The 24,172-nt window shown below is 26.6% G+C and overlaps 1 protein-coding gene across 7 annotated transcripts in view; it reads right to left on the bottom strand.

Annotated features, from left to right (window-relative positions):
- The window catches only part of LOC136969637 (serine/threonine-protein kinase Genghis Khan-like), a 190,014-nt gene that overhangs the window by 77,175 nt on the left and 88,667 nt on the right, over positions 1-24,172 (bottom strand). For 2 of the 7 annotated variants that reach the window (XM_067263897.1, XM_067263901.1), the window contains exons 19-27: positions 22,559-22,664; positions 21,271-21,395; positions 21,057-21,165; positions 18,250-18,398; positions 18,066-18,172; positions 17,308-17,343; positions 10,797-10,975; positions 6,081-6,149; positions 1,166-1,271 (exon numbers count right to left, since the gene is read on the bottom strand). In XM_067263897.1, the coding sequence (XP_067119998.1) occupies positions 1,166-1,271; positions 6,081-6,149; positions 10,797-10,975; positions 17,308-17,343; positions 18,066-18,172; positions 18,250-18,398; positions 21,057-21,165; positions 21,271-21,395; positions 22,559-22,664 (986 nt within the window). The remainder of the gene's footprint in view (positions 1-1,165; positions 1,272-6,080; positions 6,150-10,796; positions 10,976-17,307; positions 17,344-18,065; positions 18,173-18,249; positions 18,399-21,056; positions 21,166-21,270; positions 21,396-22,558; positions 22,665-24,172) is intronic. The other 5 variants (XM_067263899.1, XM_067263903.1, XM_067263902.1 and 2 more) reach the window with 3 other exon arrangements.

Genomic DNA, 24,172 nt, shown 5'->3' with positions numbered 1-24,172 from the left:
ACATAAAATACATAATAATAATAATAATAATAATAATAGTAATAGTAATTTTTCCACAATCTTCTAAAAACATTCATTAAGAAATAATTTTATTCTAGTTTTCTTTAGACAAAAACCACAGTCTCTTGGACAACAATTTACATTCTTATGTTAATATATTATACTTTTTAAAAGTATGAGTAGATAATTTCATTAGTTTATTTTTCACTTTATCAAAACAATAAAAAGCTTTCAAATACAAACAGAGAAAATTCATTCAGCTTTTATTAAAAAAATAAGTATATATTCATATTAAGTGTGTACATTTAATGCACAGCTGAATAATGAAATTTTTGTTAATGGATAAGTTTTCATTAACTGGATACTCAAAATAACTAAGATATAAATTCCATAAAATATTTTTAATGATGATAAAAATTGAAAAAATCAACAACATAAACTGATATTTAAAATCACAATAAAAATAAAAGTCAATTTTTGTTAAATTATTTCAATTTGAATGTTATTAATAAATTCAAATATGTAACTTTAATGATAGATTACCTAGTAACAACTAAAACTAGTAAAACAGTGCTATTCTCTTTTTTAAATCGATAATGTTTGTAGGTCCAGTTTATGATAGAGAAAATACATTATGTAAAATGTGAGTTGTTTTGTTTTAAAATTTTAATAATTAAATGATTTTTCAAAATATATATAAATTTTTTAAAATTAAAATTTGTTTGTAAAATTGGTGCTTTTGAAAATTGAAAACAAAAATAATTTATTAGAAAGTACATTCAAGTAACAACAATTGCAGATTAAATGCCAGTTGGTTTTTTTAAAAAATAATTTTGCCTTATGATTTTTTGAGCTGATCTTATGCAATTTTTATATGTTATTAATTGTGGTTTAAATGCAAACTGAATTAATAGGCAGTAGTCAAACTTCATTCATACAAAAGTACTGATAAAATTTTGATTTACATGTATTAAAAAACAGTGATATAGCTAATCAAATCACCAATTCTTAAAATCATTAATCATATCTAATGAATAATAAATGCCAATCATCACTCTTACAGCTTTATAAGCCATTAAGACTTATGAAAGCATACAAAGGGGATTAATTATTTTTATTTATAAACATTAAAAAATTATAAGTTTGTTTTTTTAAGTTTTTTTACCTTCACATACTGCTCCTTGCCTGATAATCCCAACCATCAGTGATGTGCAATGATTACATTTCAAAGGTGCTACAAATGTACGTACTAAAAACTGATGGGCCTTGGGCTGAAAAATTGAATAATTTTTTAAATGTCAGTTATGAAATTCTATAAGATTTAAATAAAAATTTACCAGACTAAAATAATTGAATTAAAAAAATAAAAATAGAATTTACTAAACAGACTAAGATCAGTACTAAAAACACATTTAAACTCCAAAAACCTGATAAAACACATATGCCATTCCACTACTCACCTACTATTTTGGCACCATTCAATGGACTAATACAGACCTTGAGGACCTAAATTGTAAAACCCAAACAATACTCACTAAGTATAGACTGTAACACCCTGATTTTAAAAAAAGGCTTATCCTCCCATGCTTGGAGAGTGGCAGAGGTCTTAAGTATTAAGATTCTCCATCAGAAACAGATAGACTCATTACAAGGCTTCTTCCATACTAAACAACAATCATTATCATTACATTACACAATCATCCAGGCTGATAAGTACACACTATTATTAGATCTAAGGAACACCCAAAGTACTAAAAACACAAATGATGCTGTGAACACAAAACAGCAAGCATGGATGGGAAAAGCACTCCATGGATGATACCCAACTGATCTTGCACATAAACACAGAGCTAAAACAGCATCAAACTACTGGCTTAGAGATGGGAAACTCTTTGGGGAAATAGAAGACTTTATAATTGCAATACAGGACCAACTTATCAATACAAAAAACTGCAGGAAACATGTAATCAAAGATATCATGGACAGTAAATGCAGAAAATGTCATGCTGCACAAGAAGCTATACAACATATCACAGGCAGCTATAAAAGTCTGGCACAAATAGACTATTTATACAGACATAACCAGGTAGCTAAAATAATTCATCAGTTTATAGCAAAGAAGTATTTACTAGCCATCACAAAAACACCATACTATAAATATATTCCATAAACTATTTTTGAGAACACAGCACAGGAACTATTTTGACAGAGCAATTATAAAATGAACCATCATAATAAACCAAACATTATGCTTATTGACAAAGTGCACAAAACAACCTATATCACTGACATTGTTATACCAAATACACATAATCTACAAAGTAGCTATACAGAAAAATCAATAAATATACTGAAGTCTTTCAAGAAATAAAATGCCCATACCATACCTAATGTTCTCTCTGCCACAGAAGTTATTCTACATTCATTACATAAAAACCTGAAGACAATAGACACTCACTCAAATTTATATAGATCCTTACAAAAAGCTACCACTAACAATTTGTCATATTGCCAGAAGATTTACCAAACTGTTTCAAGTTTTGTACTAATCTTGCAGGCTTGTCTATCTGGCCTGCCTGTGAGATATGATTCCAAGCCCAAACTGAGAATGATACACAGTATAAATATAATAATAATGCATCATCAAGTTATGTAAAATAAAACATTGATTACAAATGCAAAATCAAAAAGAAAAACAATTCACAATTTTGAGAAAAAATTTATTATGTAAATATTTTTATTTATTGATTTACTAATGAGATTACATCACATTCCTAATGCAAAACTTTCAGAATAATTATCTCATTTTATCTTAGAATCAAAGAGAGAAAACTGAGAGCTTAAAAGTCATGGATGATGATCAGATCACAGAGGATATTAGGATTTTTGAGAAAAAGCTTAAAATCTAGAAATGTTAACAAATGTAACTCTGATAAAATAACAACAGTTAGTGATCACAACATTATTGGCTGTATGTCATTAAATAATTTTGCATTTTTGTTTAATTGATTATTTAAAAAATTAATGTAATTTGAATTTAAGTTTTAAATCTATAATTTTACACTATATATTTAACTTTAAATTTTTCTTCATTGTCTATGTTATTCTATCTAATGTAATAGTGTTTTCATTAATAGAGTGATGATTTTTCTCAAGTTTACACTTCCATAGTAATAGAACATTCTTTCATTTCCTGAAGACAGGTAGAGTTCAAAAGTACTTGAATTTTTTAAAATTTGTACAGTTTTTATTCCATTAAAACTAATACTTTATTCATATTTTATTTTATTTTTAAAGTTATGTTTAAGTTATTATTTTTGTTCTACATCAATAACATTATCCTTAAGGTTTTCAATCATCTCATTCCAAGCATGAGATTTAAATTGATTTTTATCTAAACATTTAAATTTATCTTTGTTCAAATGGTAGTATTTATGTATGAACAGTGTGATTTCTAAGATCTGATCTGACAATGAGATGTAAATAATCTCAAAAACATTTTATGATGATAAATTTTTGACTCCTTTAATCTTTATTAGCTATAGTGTGTTATTTACAATAAGAAAACAATAGTCAATAGCCAACAAAGAATTAATTCAAAACATGAACTCATAAATATCTTTATTTATCTCCGATCATATTTACTGTCAAACTAACACATTTACACATCAAAACAAATAATTAAAAAACAGCTTATTTCTGGAAACCAAGTAAAGTTTATTGATTTAATTAAACCAATTGGAACATGGAACTATTTATAAAAAGCTTTTATGAAGTTAAGCAACTTTTCAATTACCTATTCTAATATTTTGGTATCAAGTTTTATTTAATGTTTCATATTATTGAATAATTAGTAAAAATCTTCTCTAAATTAGTTAGACTTCAACATCGTGGGTAGAGTTGTTTGAAAGCTGTTACCCAACAGCTTTCAAACAACTCTACCCATGATGTTGAAGTCTTTGCTACTCAGATGTCTTTTTGACATAGCTTATATTTCATGCATGTTCTGGGCTCTTTTACAGCCTTATTTTTCATATGATATGATTATTTAAAATTAATTTCTCGTCCATGCACTATGACGCATAAAAGGATTTTTAAATAACATTCGAAAATGGAAAATCTGTTAAACCGTCTGAAATATTGTTTAATAATTTTGAAAATTGGAAATTTGTGAAACCGTCGGATTAGTGTTCGAAAATCTTAAACTGTTGTATTCGATAGACCGCCTGAAGACGGTAGTTGTATACTACTGAAAGTGCTAGCGGACGAGTTCATTCTCTAATTGTTGGACAAGTCCATTCTCCAGGACTCCACTCCTGTAACGCCACAACACGTAAGTGTTATAATCACATACAGATTATGTTTTTGGTAGTATACAGGGTGGTCCAATAAAAACACTTATCAACTTTAAATGCAATTTTATCTGAAACAAGAAACTTTTCTGACTCACTGAAGTACTCAAGTTATTTGTTTATCACTTGATTTGGTTGAATTTAGTTCAATTTAGCTTTTTAAATGATTATTTGGAGACAATGTCATTGCTTTTCTTTACTAAAAGCACTGTGGAAATAGATATGATTAGCTTGTGTATTCTCCAATTTGAATCCTTGTTTTAGTTTTTATTTTATAGGAATATCTCAAGAAGTGTGTACTAGGCCACTCAGAGTTTGGAAGCACTCAAGTCATTTATGGAATGTGTAATCTTTGTTATTCCAAAAGATATTTTTCAAAGTATGATGTCAAACTTTGAGATACACTTGAGAGCAAACATACTGCATATTCTGTAATACAGTGGTATCTTGTATTTCAAACACTAAAGAAGTGTTACATCCTTTCTGAAACTCAAAGCATAATATGCCCAATACACCATTCATCCGAAGATGTAACTTGCATATAATACACATCTCAAAGCCCAATGAGTTAATAGAATCATCCAATGATCGCCTAAATATTCAGGCTGTAATATGGCTATAATCAAATAATTAATACAATTGTATTAATTATTTGATTATAGCCATATTACAGCCTGAATATTTAGACGTAACTTGATTTTATTCAAACAAAATGTGTAGTAAAAAGTTTAAAATAAGCTTCTAAACAAAGAATATAATATCATATTAGCAATAACGTATTAAATTTCACAACTGTTATAATTAAACCACATATCTATGTTAAGTAATGACAACTGTCAAAAATATGCAAAAACTGTCTGTTCAACCCATTATAACCTTTACTTATTAATAATGGCATCCAAGAAGTGTGTAGAGGCAACAAAAGCCTAAGAGGAATGTTGTAATATTGACAACTGAGGTGGAAAAGGAAGTTATTGCAAAGTGTAAAAGCAGTATACTTCTGAATATCTGGCAGCCATGTTTAAGATGCCAAAGTCAATGGTGTGGAATCAGTTACTACAACTTTCATTTTATTATACAGCATTTGTATTTTATTTATTATTTTTGTGTTTTAATTTATTATCAGGGCATTGAATTGTGTTTTAAGTTTATTGAAATTCATATTGTTTACGGTGTGGAAATAGATTGATTAAGTTTTTGTTATCCTTAATGGGAAAAATTAATTTGGACTTCAAACGTCCTAAAATGAATTAAATTTGAAGTACAAGACACCTTTTTATTTCAGATATTAATTTAAATAACATCTGAATAAAATTTGTATGTTATTACTTTGTTTTAATAAAGTATTGAACTGGTTGGTATTTTCAAGCCCTCCTGAAGTAAGAATATAACCTATACAATTATATGATTCTAAATTATATACATATCTTAAAGGTAAAGATTGATTTGCAGCTCAGATACCATATCCTGGTTATATATCTGACTGGTTTACAAGAGAAGTTCAACCTAGAGTAGATTTTAATTCTATTCTGGTTTAATTTTACACTCTTGAAGTTTTAAAATTAATTCTCATTATTAAAATTTTTATATAATGATAATTCTCTGTTTCTGTAAACCAAATTGTAAAAATAAATTGATTCTTTGCCTAAAAGTAATCCAAAAGAAATCCAGAAATATTAGACAAATGTACTATAAAAAAGATAAAGAATATAAGATATATAAATTTACTTTTGGTGTTATAAGATTGACTTCAGGTCTTGAATCCATTACAGGTGAGACAGACATTTGTAAACGATCCTTAATTAAAAAAAAAAAAATATAAGCAATTAATAAAATTAAATAATTTACATAAATTAACAAAATTTATAGATACATCAAAATAACTTTGTTGTATGCTGTATCTATAAATCATTCATATATTTCATTCAATTGTGAAAATATGAAAATAGTTTCTTATTTTTATATAGTAGTTAGTTATCATCAATGTCAATCAATTTTACAAAGTAGCTGATGCAAATGTATAATACTTTTCCATGAAAATGCAATCAGAATTGACTTAATTTTATCCTCTTACATAAATATCTAAATTGTGTAAAATTTGATGATAAATTAAATTTTCATGAAAATAGATATTCAGTTTAAAATTATTATGTAAAATAAATAAACAAATAAATAAATACAGTTGAACTTGTCTATCTCAAACATGTTTATCTCTAAAATCTCTTTCATCTTGAAATTTTTCCCCATCTGCATTTTCAGGCTAAATTCAATACTGTATACTTTCCATGTTTATCTCAAATAATTTTCTTCCAAAACCTCTATGTGTCAAATTATAAATTAAAGTATCAATTACAAATTCAAAGATCAGTGACTACATTTTGACAGCAAAAACTGTGGTTGAAAAGCATCTCTTGCAATACAGTATATAATTGCAATTACACTGAAGATCTAGTGAAATTCTTTCCCAAATTCTGTCTCTTTGGGTTGGTCTGCCCTATGTATCATGACTTGATATAGTTGATCCAGGTTTGATGGAAAGCACACCTCCACACTCAAATTATACAATATTTACACAGTTTATTTACAAAACAAAATACGTAGAATGTACACGTTCGACAAAATAATATATACAGGACGCCAGTAGAACAAAGTGTCGTGTCTCGCGTATTGGATTGGCTACTGGGAACTATTAAACTCTGGAGAAGCCTCAGTCAGCCTGTGAAGTTGGCTCAACTGCACAGTCAGTCCAGTCTCCACACTAACCCGTCCCTGAGATGTTTACCATAGAAGAACACTCTCTATGCTCAGTGGGTTTTCCAAGTGCCGGAGACTCCCGTGTACTAGTCTCTTACCCTTCTTTCCTCCCTCTCCCGTTTGCTCTGCAACTTAAGGTTTTTTTTGGGCGGAAACTTCCGACCGATCACAAACCATTCTTTCGAGAACAGCTTACACTTAGGTCCGCTGTTATCCGATGAGAGCTTACATTAATGTCTGCCACTTGTTTACGTTTAGTAGTTTTATATGGCAAGTGGCCTATCGTCTGACCACAGATGGGTCCAATTGACAAAGTTTTCTCTCTCTGCTAAAAGGCCAATATTTTACATACTGTTTTTCTCTGATTGGTGATGAGTTTGGCTTGCATCTTATTGATTGAAGAAAATCACACATAAGAACTATTGACAAACTATTTCTGTTAAGGTATATCAAAAATGTTTTATTTATACTTATATAAGTATCTATAGTACTCTACTTGCTATTGTATTAATGCAATACAGTACCACCGACCAAACCTATTACTGTTTACAGTGTAGGAACCTCTATATCTCAAATTCTGTCTATCTTGAATTTTTTTCTTGTTCTTGTGAGATTTGAGATAGACAGGTTTAATTGTAAATAGATTTAATAAAAACAAAAATATTTTCTTCAATAAATGCAGGATATATATTTATTTATTCATTCTAAAAATTGTTAAAACCTAAACATATAGAATGAATCTATATAAGTAATAAATCTAAGTATGTATCCATATTCTTATTTTTTAACCATCAGAAACTAATGTTTCAATATTTATCTAAAATAATTCTTATATATTAAACAAAATTATTTCTTATGACTACAAGAGAGTTAAAAACCGTTAAACTTAAAATTTCATATTAAAAAAAAATATTTTTTTGATGAGGGGGTGCATACATATAGCCTGCCATCTAATTTTGATAAAAATATTTTAAAATTAATAGCCTACTCAAATATTCCTAAATATATTAAGACTATTTTACTATAAGAATAGATATGTATTATATCAATGGTGTGGTTTTCTTTATATTGCTTTAAAAATCAATTCTTTAAATATTTCTTCAAAAAAAATTGATGAGACTTCATAGGTTAAATCCGAAGAAGTTAACCAATGTTTTTTTTTGCCTGGACCACATTTCATCAGAGACAAAAACTTCTGAGTGTTATCTTTGTTATTCTTTATTCACTTTATAACACTCAAAAGTTTTTGTCTCTGATGAAATGCGGTCCAGACAAAAAAAACATCGGTTAACTTCTTCGGATTTAACCTATGAAGTCTCATCAATTTTTTTTGAAAAAATATTTAAAGAATTGATTTTTAAAGAATTATTTTAATTTAAATCTACACAATATATTTAAATTTAACTTAGTTATATATTGTTGGATTCACACAAATATTTGTTTATTATCCTTATAAATATATTTTAGCTACAATACTGCAGCCTGGGAAAACACTTAAAACTGTGCACCTCTGCTTTAAACTGGATTCATACTAATAATGCCAGACTCAGCTGTAATGACAACAAGAGTTGCCAGTAGTCACTGTTATTCCAATCCAGCAGATCAGTTTGTCTGACGACTTTTTGTCAATTACCAGACTAGCAAATCAAAATCAATTGATAAGATAAAATGCCATGTCATCACATTTTAAAATGACATGGAAGATTGAAACAAATGAAACAGCTAACAAGGCTGAGAAAAAGGGAAAAAGTAGTCTGACCCAAAGGAAAGCATTTGCCATGATTACAGCCATTTCACTTTAAATACTTACCTAGTTATTTCAATTTTTCTAATTTTTAAATCTCTCTGGATAGATTTGTGTGCAGCCAGGGGGAAAGCATCCCTCAGAGATGATAACCCTTACTCCTTTGGAAAGTTTATTGGTTTAATCTGACCATGATCAGACCAAACCAATAAACTTTCAAATAAGTGATCATGCTTGGTTATATTTCTTCTTATTCTCTATCCTACCTATAGCCTTGTCTAAAGACAATATATGAATAACGTTGTAAGGAACCGAGTCTGAGCGTTAATTTTATTTTATTATTATTTTTCGTTTTATTATATTTTGTTTGGGGCTTATGTTTATTTAGGACGAAGGTTCCCCACCACTCTCTTATTAGTAACGAAAAAAGAAGATAAACCAACTCGCAAAGGAACGAGCGCCGTAGGAAAAAAAAATCTCGCGCACTTGCACTGCCCAGCGGAAATAAACAGTCTGCATAGAAAAAAATGGAGGTGGGAATCCCCTCACTCAATAGTAAAGAAATACTTACTAAACCGTCATAACATCCCAGAAAATTGTGCTAAATACTTTGTAAACGGTTTGTAAGATTTTGTCGAAAAATTAAAGCTGCCAGAAAGAAACTTAATGTTAGAAAACTATGTATGTAAATAAGGGGAGTAACCCAGCTGAATTGTGACGTCACCTCACAGCATAAAACCAGTACACTAACCGAAGAAAGACGAGGTGAGTTCCAAATCGAGGCGATTTCCAGAGTGAGGTGATTCCTGGTCGATGTCCAGATTGAGAATTAGGCGATCCAAGGTGTTAAAGAGGAATTCAATTTGACGATAACGAAAGGATTGAGGAAATAGGTTCCTAGTATAGTGAGGTATAGACGTTTAGTTCGTAAGAGATTCTGTTCATAGTTCCTAAGTATTTGGTTTGTCGAATTTTCAAAGGGGAATTAATATTAAGTTAAGCTAAGTAGCTGAGTTTATTGTCGGGTTGACTTGTTGATTTTTGTTAATAAATTTTGTTTTGGATTATAGACAATTGTACATAGTAAATTCTATTTACTAATTAAATATATTTGAAACTTTTGCTTTGACTTGATATTTGTCGTTATTCTTACTAATTCTTTTCGGTGCACGTGTAAAAGTCCAGGCCTGGCAAACTAATCTCGAATCCGTGTAAAGTACCCGTTAGGTTAACGGAAGTTTTACCGGCCGCAGTTAGTGTCGGTTTCCTAAGATACTAAAAATAGTACTTTACAATGTAATGCCCAACATCATTATTAAGCATGGAAATGAGAGATCATTTAATGGAGAGAATAGAAAGAAAACAAAATCAAACAACAAACCAAACAAGAGTGTTCCAGGAACTAAACTGAGTTCCATACTGGGTAGATTTGTGTATTTGAAGACTGCAATAAACAACAATCTTCAAGACTTGAAAACTGATATTTTAACAACTGTGTATGGATTTTTTTAACCAAAAGCCTTCATTATAGATACAAAAAATACAATCTTATCTTGTTGATAGGTATTGTTTGTATGGTGTCTTTATATATTCTTACACATGATTGATTATTTTGCTGTAAAATCAACTAACAAAATGCCATTGTTTTAAATAAATATTGTTAACCTAACTTTTGGAACACTCATACATATAAATTTTCTTATTGTTTACATAAAGTGCCAGTCTGCACAGTGGACAAATATGTGGATGGTTTTATCATCTTTCCAGACCAGCTGGCAAGTACTGTTTGCATTTTGAGCCATCAAAACCAGATTTGGTAGTTCTAATGTGAATCCAACATTAGACAGTGAGACAGCTGAGAAAGGAAATATTATATTTATTATATAAAATATTATTAATTTACTATTTAAAATATAATTAAGAAATTATGTATACAAATTGCTTACAGCACTTGCTTCTGAAACATTAGATTTGCTACTAGCAACAGATGGAGGTTGATTGTCTTCAACGTCTGCTTCATCTCCTGCTTCTGCAGAATCTCCACTTTCACTTCTTGCCAAACACTGAGATGTATCTTTAAGGAATTGATCAAGAAATGACATTTGTGAGGATGGTCTGTCAAAAACTAAAATAAAAAAATAATATGAATGTTAATTAACAAATTAGTGATTTATAAAATATCATAAAATAATTTTATATAAGATATAAATAATAATCTGATTAAGGTATGATAAATGATAAACAGTTATTACCTAGATTTTAATAGGCCATTTTATACAAATTACAGAAATAAATAAATTATTCACTAGAGATATGTAGAATCTCTATCTCATGATAATTTTATATTATTAATAAAACACATATAATGTCAAATTAACTATCAAGGTTGGAACTTGCTAATTAATTACACAGATGTTACATAATTTGGCCTAAAGATATGCAGTTATAATGCCATCTTGTATTAAATTTAATAATCAGAAATAAATATTAATTTATTTATTTCTAATTATTAAATTTAACAAAAGATGACAGCAAAACTACTGCCTAACTTTAGTCCAAATTACATATGTGTAATTAATTAGTCAAGTTTTAGCCCAATATTTAATCTGGCCCTATCATTGAGTAGTGTATACTGTTCATTGATTATAATTCTGAATACTTTTTAACAGACTTATTATTTATCTCTGAATTCCAATCCCTTGTCTCTACTTCGGTAGAGTCGATTGTTTTTTTATATTTTGTTGCATCGTTCAACTGAGGTATCTCATTTACATACTGTCTTCACCCTGCAATAAGTGGACTCACCCAAGAAGATATTAAAACCATCTTATCTTCAACCATATTTTTTGTTAATTTAGATGGTGCATATTGTTCATTAACTGATTTTAATTCTGAACATTTTTTACAGGTTAGTTTTTCTTTTTCTTAATTTTAATATTTTGAAAGTGTATCTATCATCTGGGCTGTTTTGTTTTTTGTATTTGTTGCATTTACTTTTTTTATGTAAGAATTACTTTTGATACTTACTTACACAATATTATGTATTTCTCTAATAATTCATTCAGAATTTTCCTCCAGAATGTCAGATTGATAAATAATAAGCTTTTAACTTTACCCAGTCTCCTTAATGATGATTTCGATTTTTACATCCTTGTTGAAAGCTGGATATCTCATGAATCATATGACATCAATTTTATTAACCAAATGGGTTTTAAATTTTCTCTCTTACCCATCAAAATCAATAAGGTGGTGGCATATTATTAATATTCCCTATAACACTTCATGTATTCAAAATTTTTGAATACTGGGACTCCATTATAGCTGTTAACATTCCAGATCTCCAATTTATTATTATTTTGATTTATGCTTGTCATCCTAAAAGAATGAGTATTTTTCAAACTTTACACCGTTTTCTATGCTCCCTCAAAACTATACATAACCAAAGACTTATTCTATGTGGAGATTTATCACTCAGCTATTTGTTTAGACATTTCAATTTTTTCTGAAAATTGTAAAACTAAACATTTCATTAAAGTTCCTATTTGGTCACAATTTAATCAAAAAGCCACTTCTAGATATATATGCTCTATGGACTGGTCATTCTTAGAATCTTGTCGTTTGCCAGTTTCTGTTGTTACCAATCTCTTCTATAATATTTTAAGTTCAACCATTGAAAAGTATTTAAAATTACATAAAATCAATGTTTCTTCATACAAATGGTTTTATGTTCATCTTAAACAACTACATAATATTCTTAGATACTTTTGATAGTATCTAATGGTGCAAGTGGAAAAAATCTGGCAATCCAAGAGACCGATAACTACATCGAGTTATACAAAAATGATATCATAAGGAATGTTCATTGTCTTTTTTAATTATTATAATAGAACAGCCAATTCTTTTGCCTCTGGTCCCAAGACTTTTTGGGCTTTCATACCAAAGTTCTCTAGGAATACTCCTAATACGTCTTTTATGTTTCATGATAATCAAGTTTATGATATTTATCTTAATCTTAAACAAAAATTGTGTAATATTATTCCAGAAGGCAATTACAAACCACTAACCTTTTCTTTGTAAATATATTCTTTTTCCTTCTCATTTTCAGAAGTCTCATATGCTATTAATTTACTAATACATCTACTTTTAGTCCAGATCATATTCCAGATGCATTTCATAAATCTATCCAATCTATTTCTGCTGTTATACTTTCTGAACATTTTTCTCATTACATTCAATCTAGTGATGTACCCAATCAATGGATCTCATCAATAATTATTCCAATTCCAAAAAAGGATAAAAACACTGTTTGACCCATCACACTTTCCCCTGCAATGTTAAAGATTTTTAAAATCATGTATACCGTAGAACAGTGGTTCCCAACCTTTTTTTGACCAGGGAGCGCTTTAATTTCATTGTTGTTAGCAGGGACCACAAGGTTTAAGAAAAATAAACTATCAATCTAAAAATAAACTTTAATCAAAACTTTTAACATAAGTAATCGTTAAACTCAAGAGTAACATGCTTTAACAGTACTATTATAATAGAAAACATAACATTTTTAGTAAAAATTAAATTCAGTTTGTATCAATGTGGGAATAAAAGTTTTAAATCTTTTGCAGACCATATTTTAGCTCTTGTGGACTACTGGTTGGGAACCGCTGCCATAAAATCTATTCTCCTTTATCAAGTAAACTTCTTCCTTTCAACATTTGAGACATTCACCACCATTTGACAATAACAAACTTATTACAAAGTTTGTCTTATATAATTAACAATTTCAAAATAAGCAACCATGTTACATTGTATATATTGATATAAGCAGTGCATTCAATTCTGTATTACCTAATATCCTTCTTAATATACTAGGTGAATATGATATTGATCCTGCAATTCATTCTTGGTTCAACAATTATTTCTTATTAAGAACGTATAAAATTAAAATAGGTGATTATACTTTCCTTGATTTTCTTCCTTTATGTGGTATTCAACAAAGATCTATTCTTAGTGGCAATTTCTTTTCAATATATTTAAATGAACTTTTCTGCCATCTTAAATCTCATATTATAGCTTATGCCACTGACAAAAAATTAATCTGTTCTGATCCATCTATCTTAGTCTAATATCTAACTATTAATAAATATGTTTAAATCTGAAAATTAATACAGAAAAAACAATGATTGTGTTATGCTTTGATTCGTAATCCTCCATTACCTGTTTTTTACATCGATTCTAATCCAATTAATTACATAACTTCTATTAGTGATTTAGACAGTTTTTGACACCAAACTTACTTTCAAAAATCATATTGATAAACTAGTTAAATCCCTGGCTATCAGACATAATATTTTATGGCGATTTTGTAAGCCCATCTTTAATAATAAAAGCATTGCATACCATTTTTTATGCTAATTTTCAATCATGCATTGATTATATACTGCCCATCTGGTCAATGGCTGCACCTTCCCTTTTACACAAGATTACTTCTGCTATTTGCTATTAAAATAAGATTTACCTTACGTTTAACAAGATATGTAACCTGCCTTTCACTGTTGACTCTAATGTTGCTAGAATTCACCTGGGCTTCCCATCTTTCTTCGAGAGAATTAAATATTTTGATTGGTTGATATATTACAAACATTTTAATGGACTTATTTATCAAGATTGACTTTCACTCCAAATTTCATCTAGAAAACTTTGCTCATTTACTTATGTTTTTCCTCCTTTTTATCATCTAAATCTATCCCAACAATCTTTCTTTTATTGTATATTACAAAATCTTAATAATTTTGATAAATTTTTACATTTTGATCTCTCTGATTTTAAATTGAAATGTAAAACAGTACTGTATATCTTTTAAGAGTTGTTGCCTGTTTTTATTCTGTATTATTTTTTGTTTTAAGGGGTGTTATTTGTTTTTATGATATGTTATTGTAAGAGGTCAAAAATCAAATGTCTATCAAGACTTTTCCTCTAAATGTAATGAAATAAAATGAAATAAATAAATAAAATAAATATTTCTGAGGTAAAAAGTTCTAAAACAACAACAAACATCAATTTGTTGTTATTTTAAAACTTGTATATAATTTTGTAAGAAATTTTTAATCTTAAAAATTTATCTTTCATTTGGAATATAAAAACAGTACTATATAAATAGAAGCCATTAACTTATATCCACTATTTAACAAAAGATTACAACATTCATATCATTTGTTCACACTTATATTGTTACATGACTAATATGTTTACCATCATAATTCCATAATGAATTATGTTGTATAAACAATACACAGAGAACAGAATATAAAAATATGGTTAGGTACAGAAGAAAATTTTAAAGAATATAAAAAATTTCTTAGAGTTAAAACACTCAAACACTACTAACTTTGAGGATAAAACACTATGAATGCTAAAAATTCAGAAATAAATAAATTTATTTAAACCTTTAGAACATTTTCCACAATTTTTTATATTTTTTTATTTTAAATATTTTTCTTCAATATCTAATTTTTATATACAAAACAACCAATTCCATTTGAGAATTTTAAATTTGAGATTAATTAAAATATTTCAAAAAATTTTTATCAATGCTAGATTATTGAGAGTATTACAGACCTTTCTCTTAAATTCACAATATTACATAATTAATACAGCTATTTTCAAATCTAAAAGTGTTTGAAAACTTAGCAATATCAATTGCCATTTTTATGTTACATTTGGAACTTAGTTTGATCCCCTGGTGTTTTGCAATTCTCTTTTCCTTGTCACATTTTATAATAATTCTTCAAATAAAAAATCAAAATTAGTTTTTAACGTATTTTCGCGGGACAACCAACACACCACATTAAAAGCGAAGGAGACCAGCGTGCTGGAAACCTTGGGGTTACCAGAATGCCAGTTAAACTGTGACTAAAATATAAAATTAATCAGATCTAACAAAACTATTTGTTAATTAAACATTAAAGAAACCATTCTTCTGAGTACAATAAAATAATAACATTGTAATTTGATCAACTAACCAGCATTTTATTGTGGTCATAAAATACTTTGTGGTTTGTTTACATTAGAAGTAGGTGTGATTTGTAGTCTACTGACACCCTCCTACAAAAGTAATAAAATTTTACTATCCTGACTTTGAAAGACAATCTACTAATTTCCAATTACAGACAAATCCTACATCAATCTGTGAAACCTTACAGCTATATAAAATTGGATATGTTTACTTTTTTGGTATTTTTGGATCAAATTACATTAAAATAAATATAAACAACACATTTTTGTCAATCCACAAGTATTTTACATCATTAGAGTAGAAATTAAAGAGATAATCTTACTTTTTTGATGCAATGTTGATAATTTCACAAATTTAAAATAAAAACTTGCTTCTGTGAGATCCCCACACAACTAAACACGTTCATCTGCTTGACATGAGTAAAGCAGGGCTAATGTGTTATAATTCAGAAACCAACAACACTACATGCATAAACCTTATATGAAAATGTACAGAACAATATTCATTATCTTACTGGCTTAGTTCAAAAAAGGAATAAAGAAACTGAAAAATTTTGTTATTTCAAAATGTCATAAATTTCCAAGTTGTAAATGTGAGTCATAACTTTTTTTTTTTTGAAAATTTATAATACGAACAAGTGAAAAATATTGTACCTAAAAAAATAATAATAGTATATAAATATGATTTTTTTTAAAATACATTTATAATAAAAATTTGATTTTTGGTGAATTTTTAAGATAATGTTTGTTAAGTGACCTTCAGTTACCTAATCTGCTTTGAGACATTCACAAAGTGGTTTGAAACAGCACAACCATGAAAGGACTGAAGAATTTACACTTTATCAATGCAAAAATGTAAATTTTACAAAATTGGAAAATAAATTTTAAAGCACACAGCACTTTACAATGCAGAGCTTTAAAAGCAATATCTTAGAATTTCTGGAAAAAAAATTGGGTTGTGAGAAGATTACATAAACCATACTAGAATACAGTAATTTTTACAAATAAAATAGTTCATAGGAGATCACATATAGTATTGATTAATACTGCATAAAAAATTTTATCTTTACATCAAATTTCTGATACATTTGCATTTTTAATAGATTATTTCAAGATCAGCTTGTGATTAAAAGATAACTGCTAGGCAAAAGAAAACAGTTAAAATATTATAAGATGCAGATAGATTTAGCCAAAAATTTCATGAAACACCTATAAGTAATTATAAATTCTGGGAAATAAATATATTAAAATTTTATAAAATATCGATTTAAATACTAATAATGATATAAAGCTTATATACAGGCAGAATTTTTGAAGAATAAAAATTTATTTTCAGTAAAATAGTTACTTTTTTGATCATGCATGATTTTTAAAATTTAGAAACTTTTTGGAAATAAAAAAAAAATAAAACAATAATAAATTTAAAGATAAAAAGAACTTAAAATTTACCCTTTAGACAATGCAGAAGCTCCATTATTTGAGGGTCTGTTTCAGTAAGATAAAAGACAAAGAACAGTTAGTTATTTGAATTAGAAGAAAAGTTGAAAATATTTTAACAAATTTTTAATCCATTCTAATTTACTATTTTTTTCATATAATTAAAAGTCATAAGATATATTTACTCAAAAATCAGTAACTGGAAAACATATATTATATCAATAAAATCTGTAAATTTTAATTATGTGGAATAAATATGCTAATTATTATTAGGACTCTGATCTTAATGAAAATTTTTTAATGATTTTACATGTGACTTGCAAGAATACATTCCATGTTCATAGAAGTCAATTCATTTCAGTTTAAATTTTTTAAATATTTTTTTGTATTTAAAAACATATCACCTAATTTTGTCAAGTACTGAATAGATATGAATTTGTAATCATATTTAAATTTTAAAAAAATGCTATTTACAGGCAAAAAAATAATCTCTTGTCTCCAAATATCATATAGTTAGATAATATATCAAATTGATTTTCATGTTAAAATTAAAAAATATTGTGTTATTTTATAGAAATTATAATTAATATTTATTAAATAGTAATTCCACTAAATTATATTTTTATTCATTAACTATAAACTAAACTGAATAAAATTATAGAAAGTAAAAGCAGAATTTGTTTTGATTTCAATTATATCAATTGTAAAATTGTACCTTTTGAAATCCTTAGAAGTAAATATTTAATACAAATATCATAATAAATACATACATCCTTCACCAGAATCAAGTCTTTGCTGAAGTTCCCTAATTTTACTTTCTTTCTTTTGATTGTCTTTTCTATATGCATCAAGTTTCTGTTGATAATCTCGAAGTTCCCTTTTATATAGATATAGATTTATAAATTTAAAATTTTTCCAATGAAAATTCACCAAAATAAAATTAATAAAACTTACTTTTGATGAGCAATCAACTCTGCTCTGACATGACTTAATTCTTCACTTACAGCCTGTTTGGCTTGGATTTCACTTTGTAAACTTGATTGTAAGCTTAGCAATTCCATTTTATCTAATTTTTGAGATCGTCTGTTACGCCAATTTTTATCCTTTAAATAGAAATGATATTTTCTGTTTAAAATTTACTATTAAACTAAACTGTTTTCTGATTCTAATGATATCAATTATGATATATATATATATACAGTCAATTATGATATAGGTTAGTTATGATATGTTATAGTACAATATATATATAGTAAAAACCGGTCATTAATGGAAAATTTCTTTGGTCCCTTGAATTTTTTGCAAAAAATTAATATAAATTAACCTTTATATAGTGAAACCTGTCTAATGCAGAAATGGAAAGGAAAATTGGACCATATAATTAAAAAATAGGTATCTTTAACTGATTTAACACAAATTTAACAAGAAGTTTACAAGTCTAGCATGTATAAATCATTTTAAAAAAAGTGAAAAAATACACATAAGTAATACAGAATAGCAAAATACTTTATTTATACAACTAATATTACAATATTGGAATTTAATAGGAACGTTTTTGCATATTTTTATTAACAGCTATTTTTACTTAACATAAATATGTGATGTAATTACAAGTTGTGAAATTTAACATATTATTCCTGATGTGAGATTATTTTAAAGTTTTTTTACATCACATTTCATTTGAATAAAATCAAGTCAAAATGTCTGCAGATAAAATGCACATCAAGCATATTTTGCATGCTTTTAAGTTTCATAAAGGATATCACACTCTACAAACAGTAAAAAATACTCGTACTGTGTATGGGTAAGATGCTAGTAAACTCTGAATGTGTCAAATGTGGTTTTGAAAGTTTTGTTTGGAAAATTTTAAATAGAAGGATACAAAATGCACGAGCTCCCAAAAGCTGTTAAAGAGAAATTGTGGAAAGAAATTGTTAAGGATTGACAAATAAAAACACATGAATTTGCAACAAATCTTAGTGTGTCACAGACATGTATTGTTGAAACACTTCACCCACTTGAAATGGTTGTAAAACAAGCTGGTGATTGTGTTCTGCACACAGTTTGTTATTTTTTTCATTTATGAATAAAACAGACTGAATTGAGTATAATTTGGTCTGGCAAAGGTAGGCAGTTGTAAAGTTTTATTTTATTTTTAAATTGGTTAATCATTTTTATCATAGAGAACTTTTTTACAAATTAATGAATAAAAAAATTAAAGTTAAAATAAAAATATTTCTTATTAACTGAAAATCTGTTTGTAGTGAGTGATGATTATTCAGTCGAGTACCAAAGTACCACTGTATTTGATTAATGTGATAACATTGAGAAATTTATTAATCGCATTAATCAAGGGATACCTATAATAGGTAACTTGTCTATTACAGAAGAGTTGTTTGGTTACTTGGGGTGCTGTTATAGACAGGTTTGACTGTATAATAATTTTGATAAAATGGCTAAAATAACAATAACAGAAATTTTTTAAAAATTTCCAACAAACTGACAGTATATTAAAAATATTTATATTCTGTCCTTTTTTTCACATCTTAGGAAAATAGCAGTGTTTCAGTGAAGAGAATCTTTATTTATAGGCTTTTCATTCACCTCAATATGCAAATAAATTATTAAAATCCCCTCTGGCAACAGCACAATTAAAAAATCCTCTAAATGAAAACCAACTACACCAAAAAACTTTTTTTTGAGATGTGAAGAAAAGACAGAATATAGACATTGTCTATTTTTTGGAAATATTTAAAAAAATTTAATTTATAAATATTATATATATTATAAATTTTCCAAATGAAAGGAACTGTACTGTAATATACAATTATTTGACATATGACTCCATTACTGATTCTATCATGCTTCTGTAACATTAACAAAAAATTACAGAAAGAATCAAAAGGATATGTCTCATTTACTTCATTTTCAAATGATTAATGTCTTCAAAACTTATATTAGTCTATAATATATATATAATACATGCAAATGTAGAAAATCTAGAGTGAAAGTATGCAATTCAATTAAACTTCAGTTTGACTATCTGAACCATATTGTGCTATAAAAGTAAATGATGTTATTTTCATTTTTTTTCTTTTGTTTTTATGAATAGAAAGTTTTTCTTTTTTTTCTTATCTATTATTTTAAATTTAATAATTAATTAATTAAAATTAATTATATTAAAATAAAAATATTACATAAATACAAATATAAAAAAATCATGAAACTATTATTATTTATAACTTTAATAAATAAATAAATAACACATTTTACTTCATAATTTATAAAAATTATTTACGAAATAAAAAAGTTTGAAGAACAGATTGAATAAAAGTCTGGGTAACATAACTGGTAATGTATGCAAGAGTTGCAGATTAGAATCCTACTAGATTGATTTTCTTCAAAATTATCTGAATTATTTAACTAATTTCTTAATTATTAATCTTAATACACAATTGCTTGCATTTAGATCAAATTCTATTAATCAATTACTTAAGAATTGGTCTTAATTAGTCTAAAAAAATAATCTAAAAGTTTCAGACCTATGTTCTATTTAAAATGCACTATTCTCTCTATTCTTAAACAGATTTATGCAAATACATAGCTAATAATAAATTAATACAATTTATGATAAAGCAGATATTATTGAATGTTAGCAGATAAAAAGAAATTTTTCACAATTAGAACAATTTTTTTATAAAAAACAGTTGTTCTAATTACAGTTCTAATTATTTTTAACTTCTAAATTATAAAATACTTACAATAGTAGAAGAAGAAATAACACCACTCATTTTTAAGTTTTCTAATTCTTCAGTCATTTTTGTAGCTAATGCTTGTAAATAGCCTCGTGCATCCTTTTCATCACTAACCCTATATCAATCAAAGAATTTCACATAGAGATGTTGAAAAATGACATTTTAAATAATTTACAAATTTCCTTTTTATATTTATTTTTAGCTTTAAAAAATTTATTACCATTGAATGATTTCACTAATTTGTGCTTCCCACTGAGAAACAGATTCTTTCTTTTCTCTGATTTGAATAATGTCATCTTCTAAACGCCGTCTGTCTTCTTGCTGCCTATTTATCAATTCTGTTATCTAAATTATAAAAATATAAAATTGCCATAATAATGTCTAAATAAAGAACATAGTAAATTTTAGTATTATTAAATAACAATATATTTTAAGAAAACATTTTAATACAAGTATAAGATATTAAATTTATAAAAAGAAAATTTAATTTAATAACAACAAAAATAGTTAATAAAGTTGATAATTTAAAATATCTTTGCTATCTCAATAATCAGATTAATCTGTTGATCACATGTAATTCCAAAATAAGTTGTTATACAATTTTAAATGACAAGTGTCAGGTAAATTTTGCTGAGATAAAAGATCTTTATGCATCAATAAAAACTTATTAGTTAACTAATATAAGAATGTGTAACTTTTTCTTATTTGTAATAATAAATATGTGAACTGAATATGATGCTTTGAACTTCTTCACAATCTAAGAAGTTGCAAAAGTTTGATGTTATCTCTAAATTTAAAAATTTTCTAATTTTATTATAAGTCTTTCAAACTTCTGTTTTTCATAGTCAAAATCCTTTGGTAAGTTTTAGTCTTTTAGATAAAATTACAGGAACTATGCATTGTAACTGGCAAAAGAATAACTGAAAACTGTATTTGTTATTAATTCTTATTTCAATCATAATTTGTATAATTTGTGATCTGCAAATTGTCTGCAATAAAAATATCAATGAAATATCAGGTAGCCATAATTAAATTTTCCCTATTTTGAGCTTTTGGTCACTAAATTTGGCAGGTTTACTACTCTGGGTATGGAAAAGGATTTCACAAAAAATTTTAATTTGAAATTTGCCAATAGGGAAATGTAGTGAAAAAAAGTACAAACTATACAAAAACTAATAACAAAATTTAACCTGAAATTAAAATTTATTCAATCCAATTCTAGTTTATTTTGACTGTTTTTAGTCAATTTAATTCAATTTAATAAATTTTGTTCTAATCCTGGAAAAATCTGTCTTGTCATTTGCTTTCTTAATCTTGAACAAAATGTTTTTTGAAGTTTTATAGTTTTAAAATCATTTAAATTATTAAAGATGTATTATTTTATTTAAAATAATTATGAGAATTAATGTAAAACAAAAAATTATATATTAAAAACTTCAGGTAAATAAATAATATTGTCCATTGAACAAACAGTGACATTAATGTAAAAATATGCTTTATAATATTACCCTTTCAACTTCTAATGCTAATTTCCTATTATCATCTTGAAGCAACTGTTTTTCACATTCATGTGCTCTTCTTATTTCATTTAAGGCCTCTTGATGTTCTATAGAACTAAAAAAAATGTTTTAAGAAAATTTTTATATTTCTGAAATATATATATTGTATAATATTAAAATTTTTTCTAACTTATAAACTTTCATATAAATAAATCATATTAAAATTTTTCTATTTATGTTGTTATGTTTTAAAAAATTGTTCTCTGAATAGCAAATTCACAATTCATCATAACATAAGTAACTGTATTGAGAAAAAACAGTATATTAGACTGACAGAAAGAAAAACATTTTTACTTTGGTAATAAAAATCATAAATTAGAGAAACGTGAATATAAAAGTTTTCATACATATTTCATATTTCAATTTACTATATTCATTATTATACTGTTTAACATATCTCTCTATTGAAAATATCAAGTTTTTATAAAGTTAACACTATTTATAAAATTATATAACTCAAATGAAATAGTTTTTATTTATAATGAAAAACAAATTTAACAATAATTTATTGATAAAAATATTTTTCAAATAAATACACTAAAAATACTATCATAAATACACATTGTAAAAATATGTACACGAACATAAAAATAAAACCGTAAATTAACTATAAATATTATACAATTTATAAATTGTATTATTAAGTAGCAAACAAAAAAAAAATTAACTAACAATATAACTAAAACAATTACGTTAAATCAATGATTCATTTGAGCCTATGAAGCAGTGTTACTAAAAAACCAGCTTCATAATTCAGATATGAATATATAAATATATAATTTAATCTATATATAAGAAAAATTGCATTGTCAGTAACTCAATAACCAATATGAAATGTTTCAGTGGAAGTAGAATTTTTTACATAAAAATGAAATAGTGCAGTCAAAAGTGACCCTAAGTATGTTACCAGAAAAATCTATCTGAGCAACTAAAATATTTTAAACAAACATACAGGGTACATACAGATAATTCCATCTGTGATTCCCTGACCAATTAGGACATTAACACAATTCCCTGACCTATTAAGGTCTCCATATTTCTCCTTTCCATTATGTAATATTCGGCCAAGTCTATTTAAGCCCATTTTGTACACAATTATATAATTTTTTTTTTATTAAAAAACACTTTATTCACTTACAAAATGAAAAATTTTGCTTAAAATCAATCACTTAATTAGCTACATCATTTCTATGTCATATAAAAAATTTCACAATTTTTTAAAATTAATTTGTAAATTTTATTTAAATAAGAAAAAGACTCATATCACATCATAAAATCGAATTTTCTTAAAGACAGGAGGTGGGAAATTCAAAATAATTTAAACAGAATAAATTACACACTCCACGAGAGGGAGAAATCACTTATCATGCACTATTTTTGGTCCAGCATGGACCCATTCAAGTTCATTACATTTCTTCCCATCCCTCCCTGAAACTAATGGAAATGGCAGAGTTTTGGCAGAAAAGTGGTGGTGTTTTTGAAACCCAACTTTAATTTTATGGTGATATTTTGGTATACTTCCAAAAAATGTGGACTTTGAAATTCCACGGGCCATCTGAAGAT

Source organism: Centruroides vittatus, unplaced genomic scaffold, assembly GCF_030686945.1.
Source record: "Centruroides vittatus isolate TY-2023 unplaced genomic scaffold, ASM3068694v2 contig_18, whole genome shotgun sequence".
Lineage (NCBI taxonomy): Eukaryota > Metazoa > Arthropoda > Arachnida > Scorpiones > Buthidae > Centruroides > Centruroides vittatus.
Note: the sequence above shows the minus strand (reverse complement) of the source record. Positions and strands in the feature narration are given on the sequence as shown.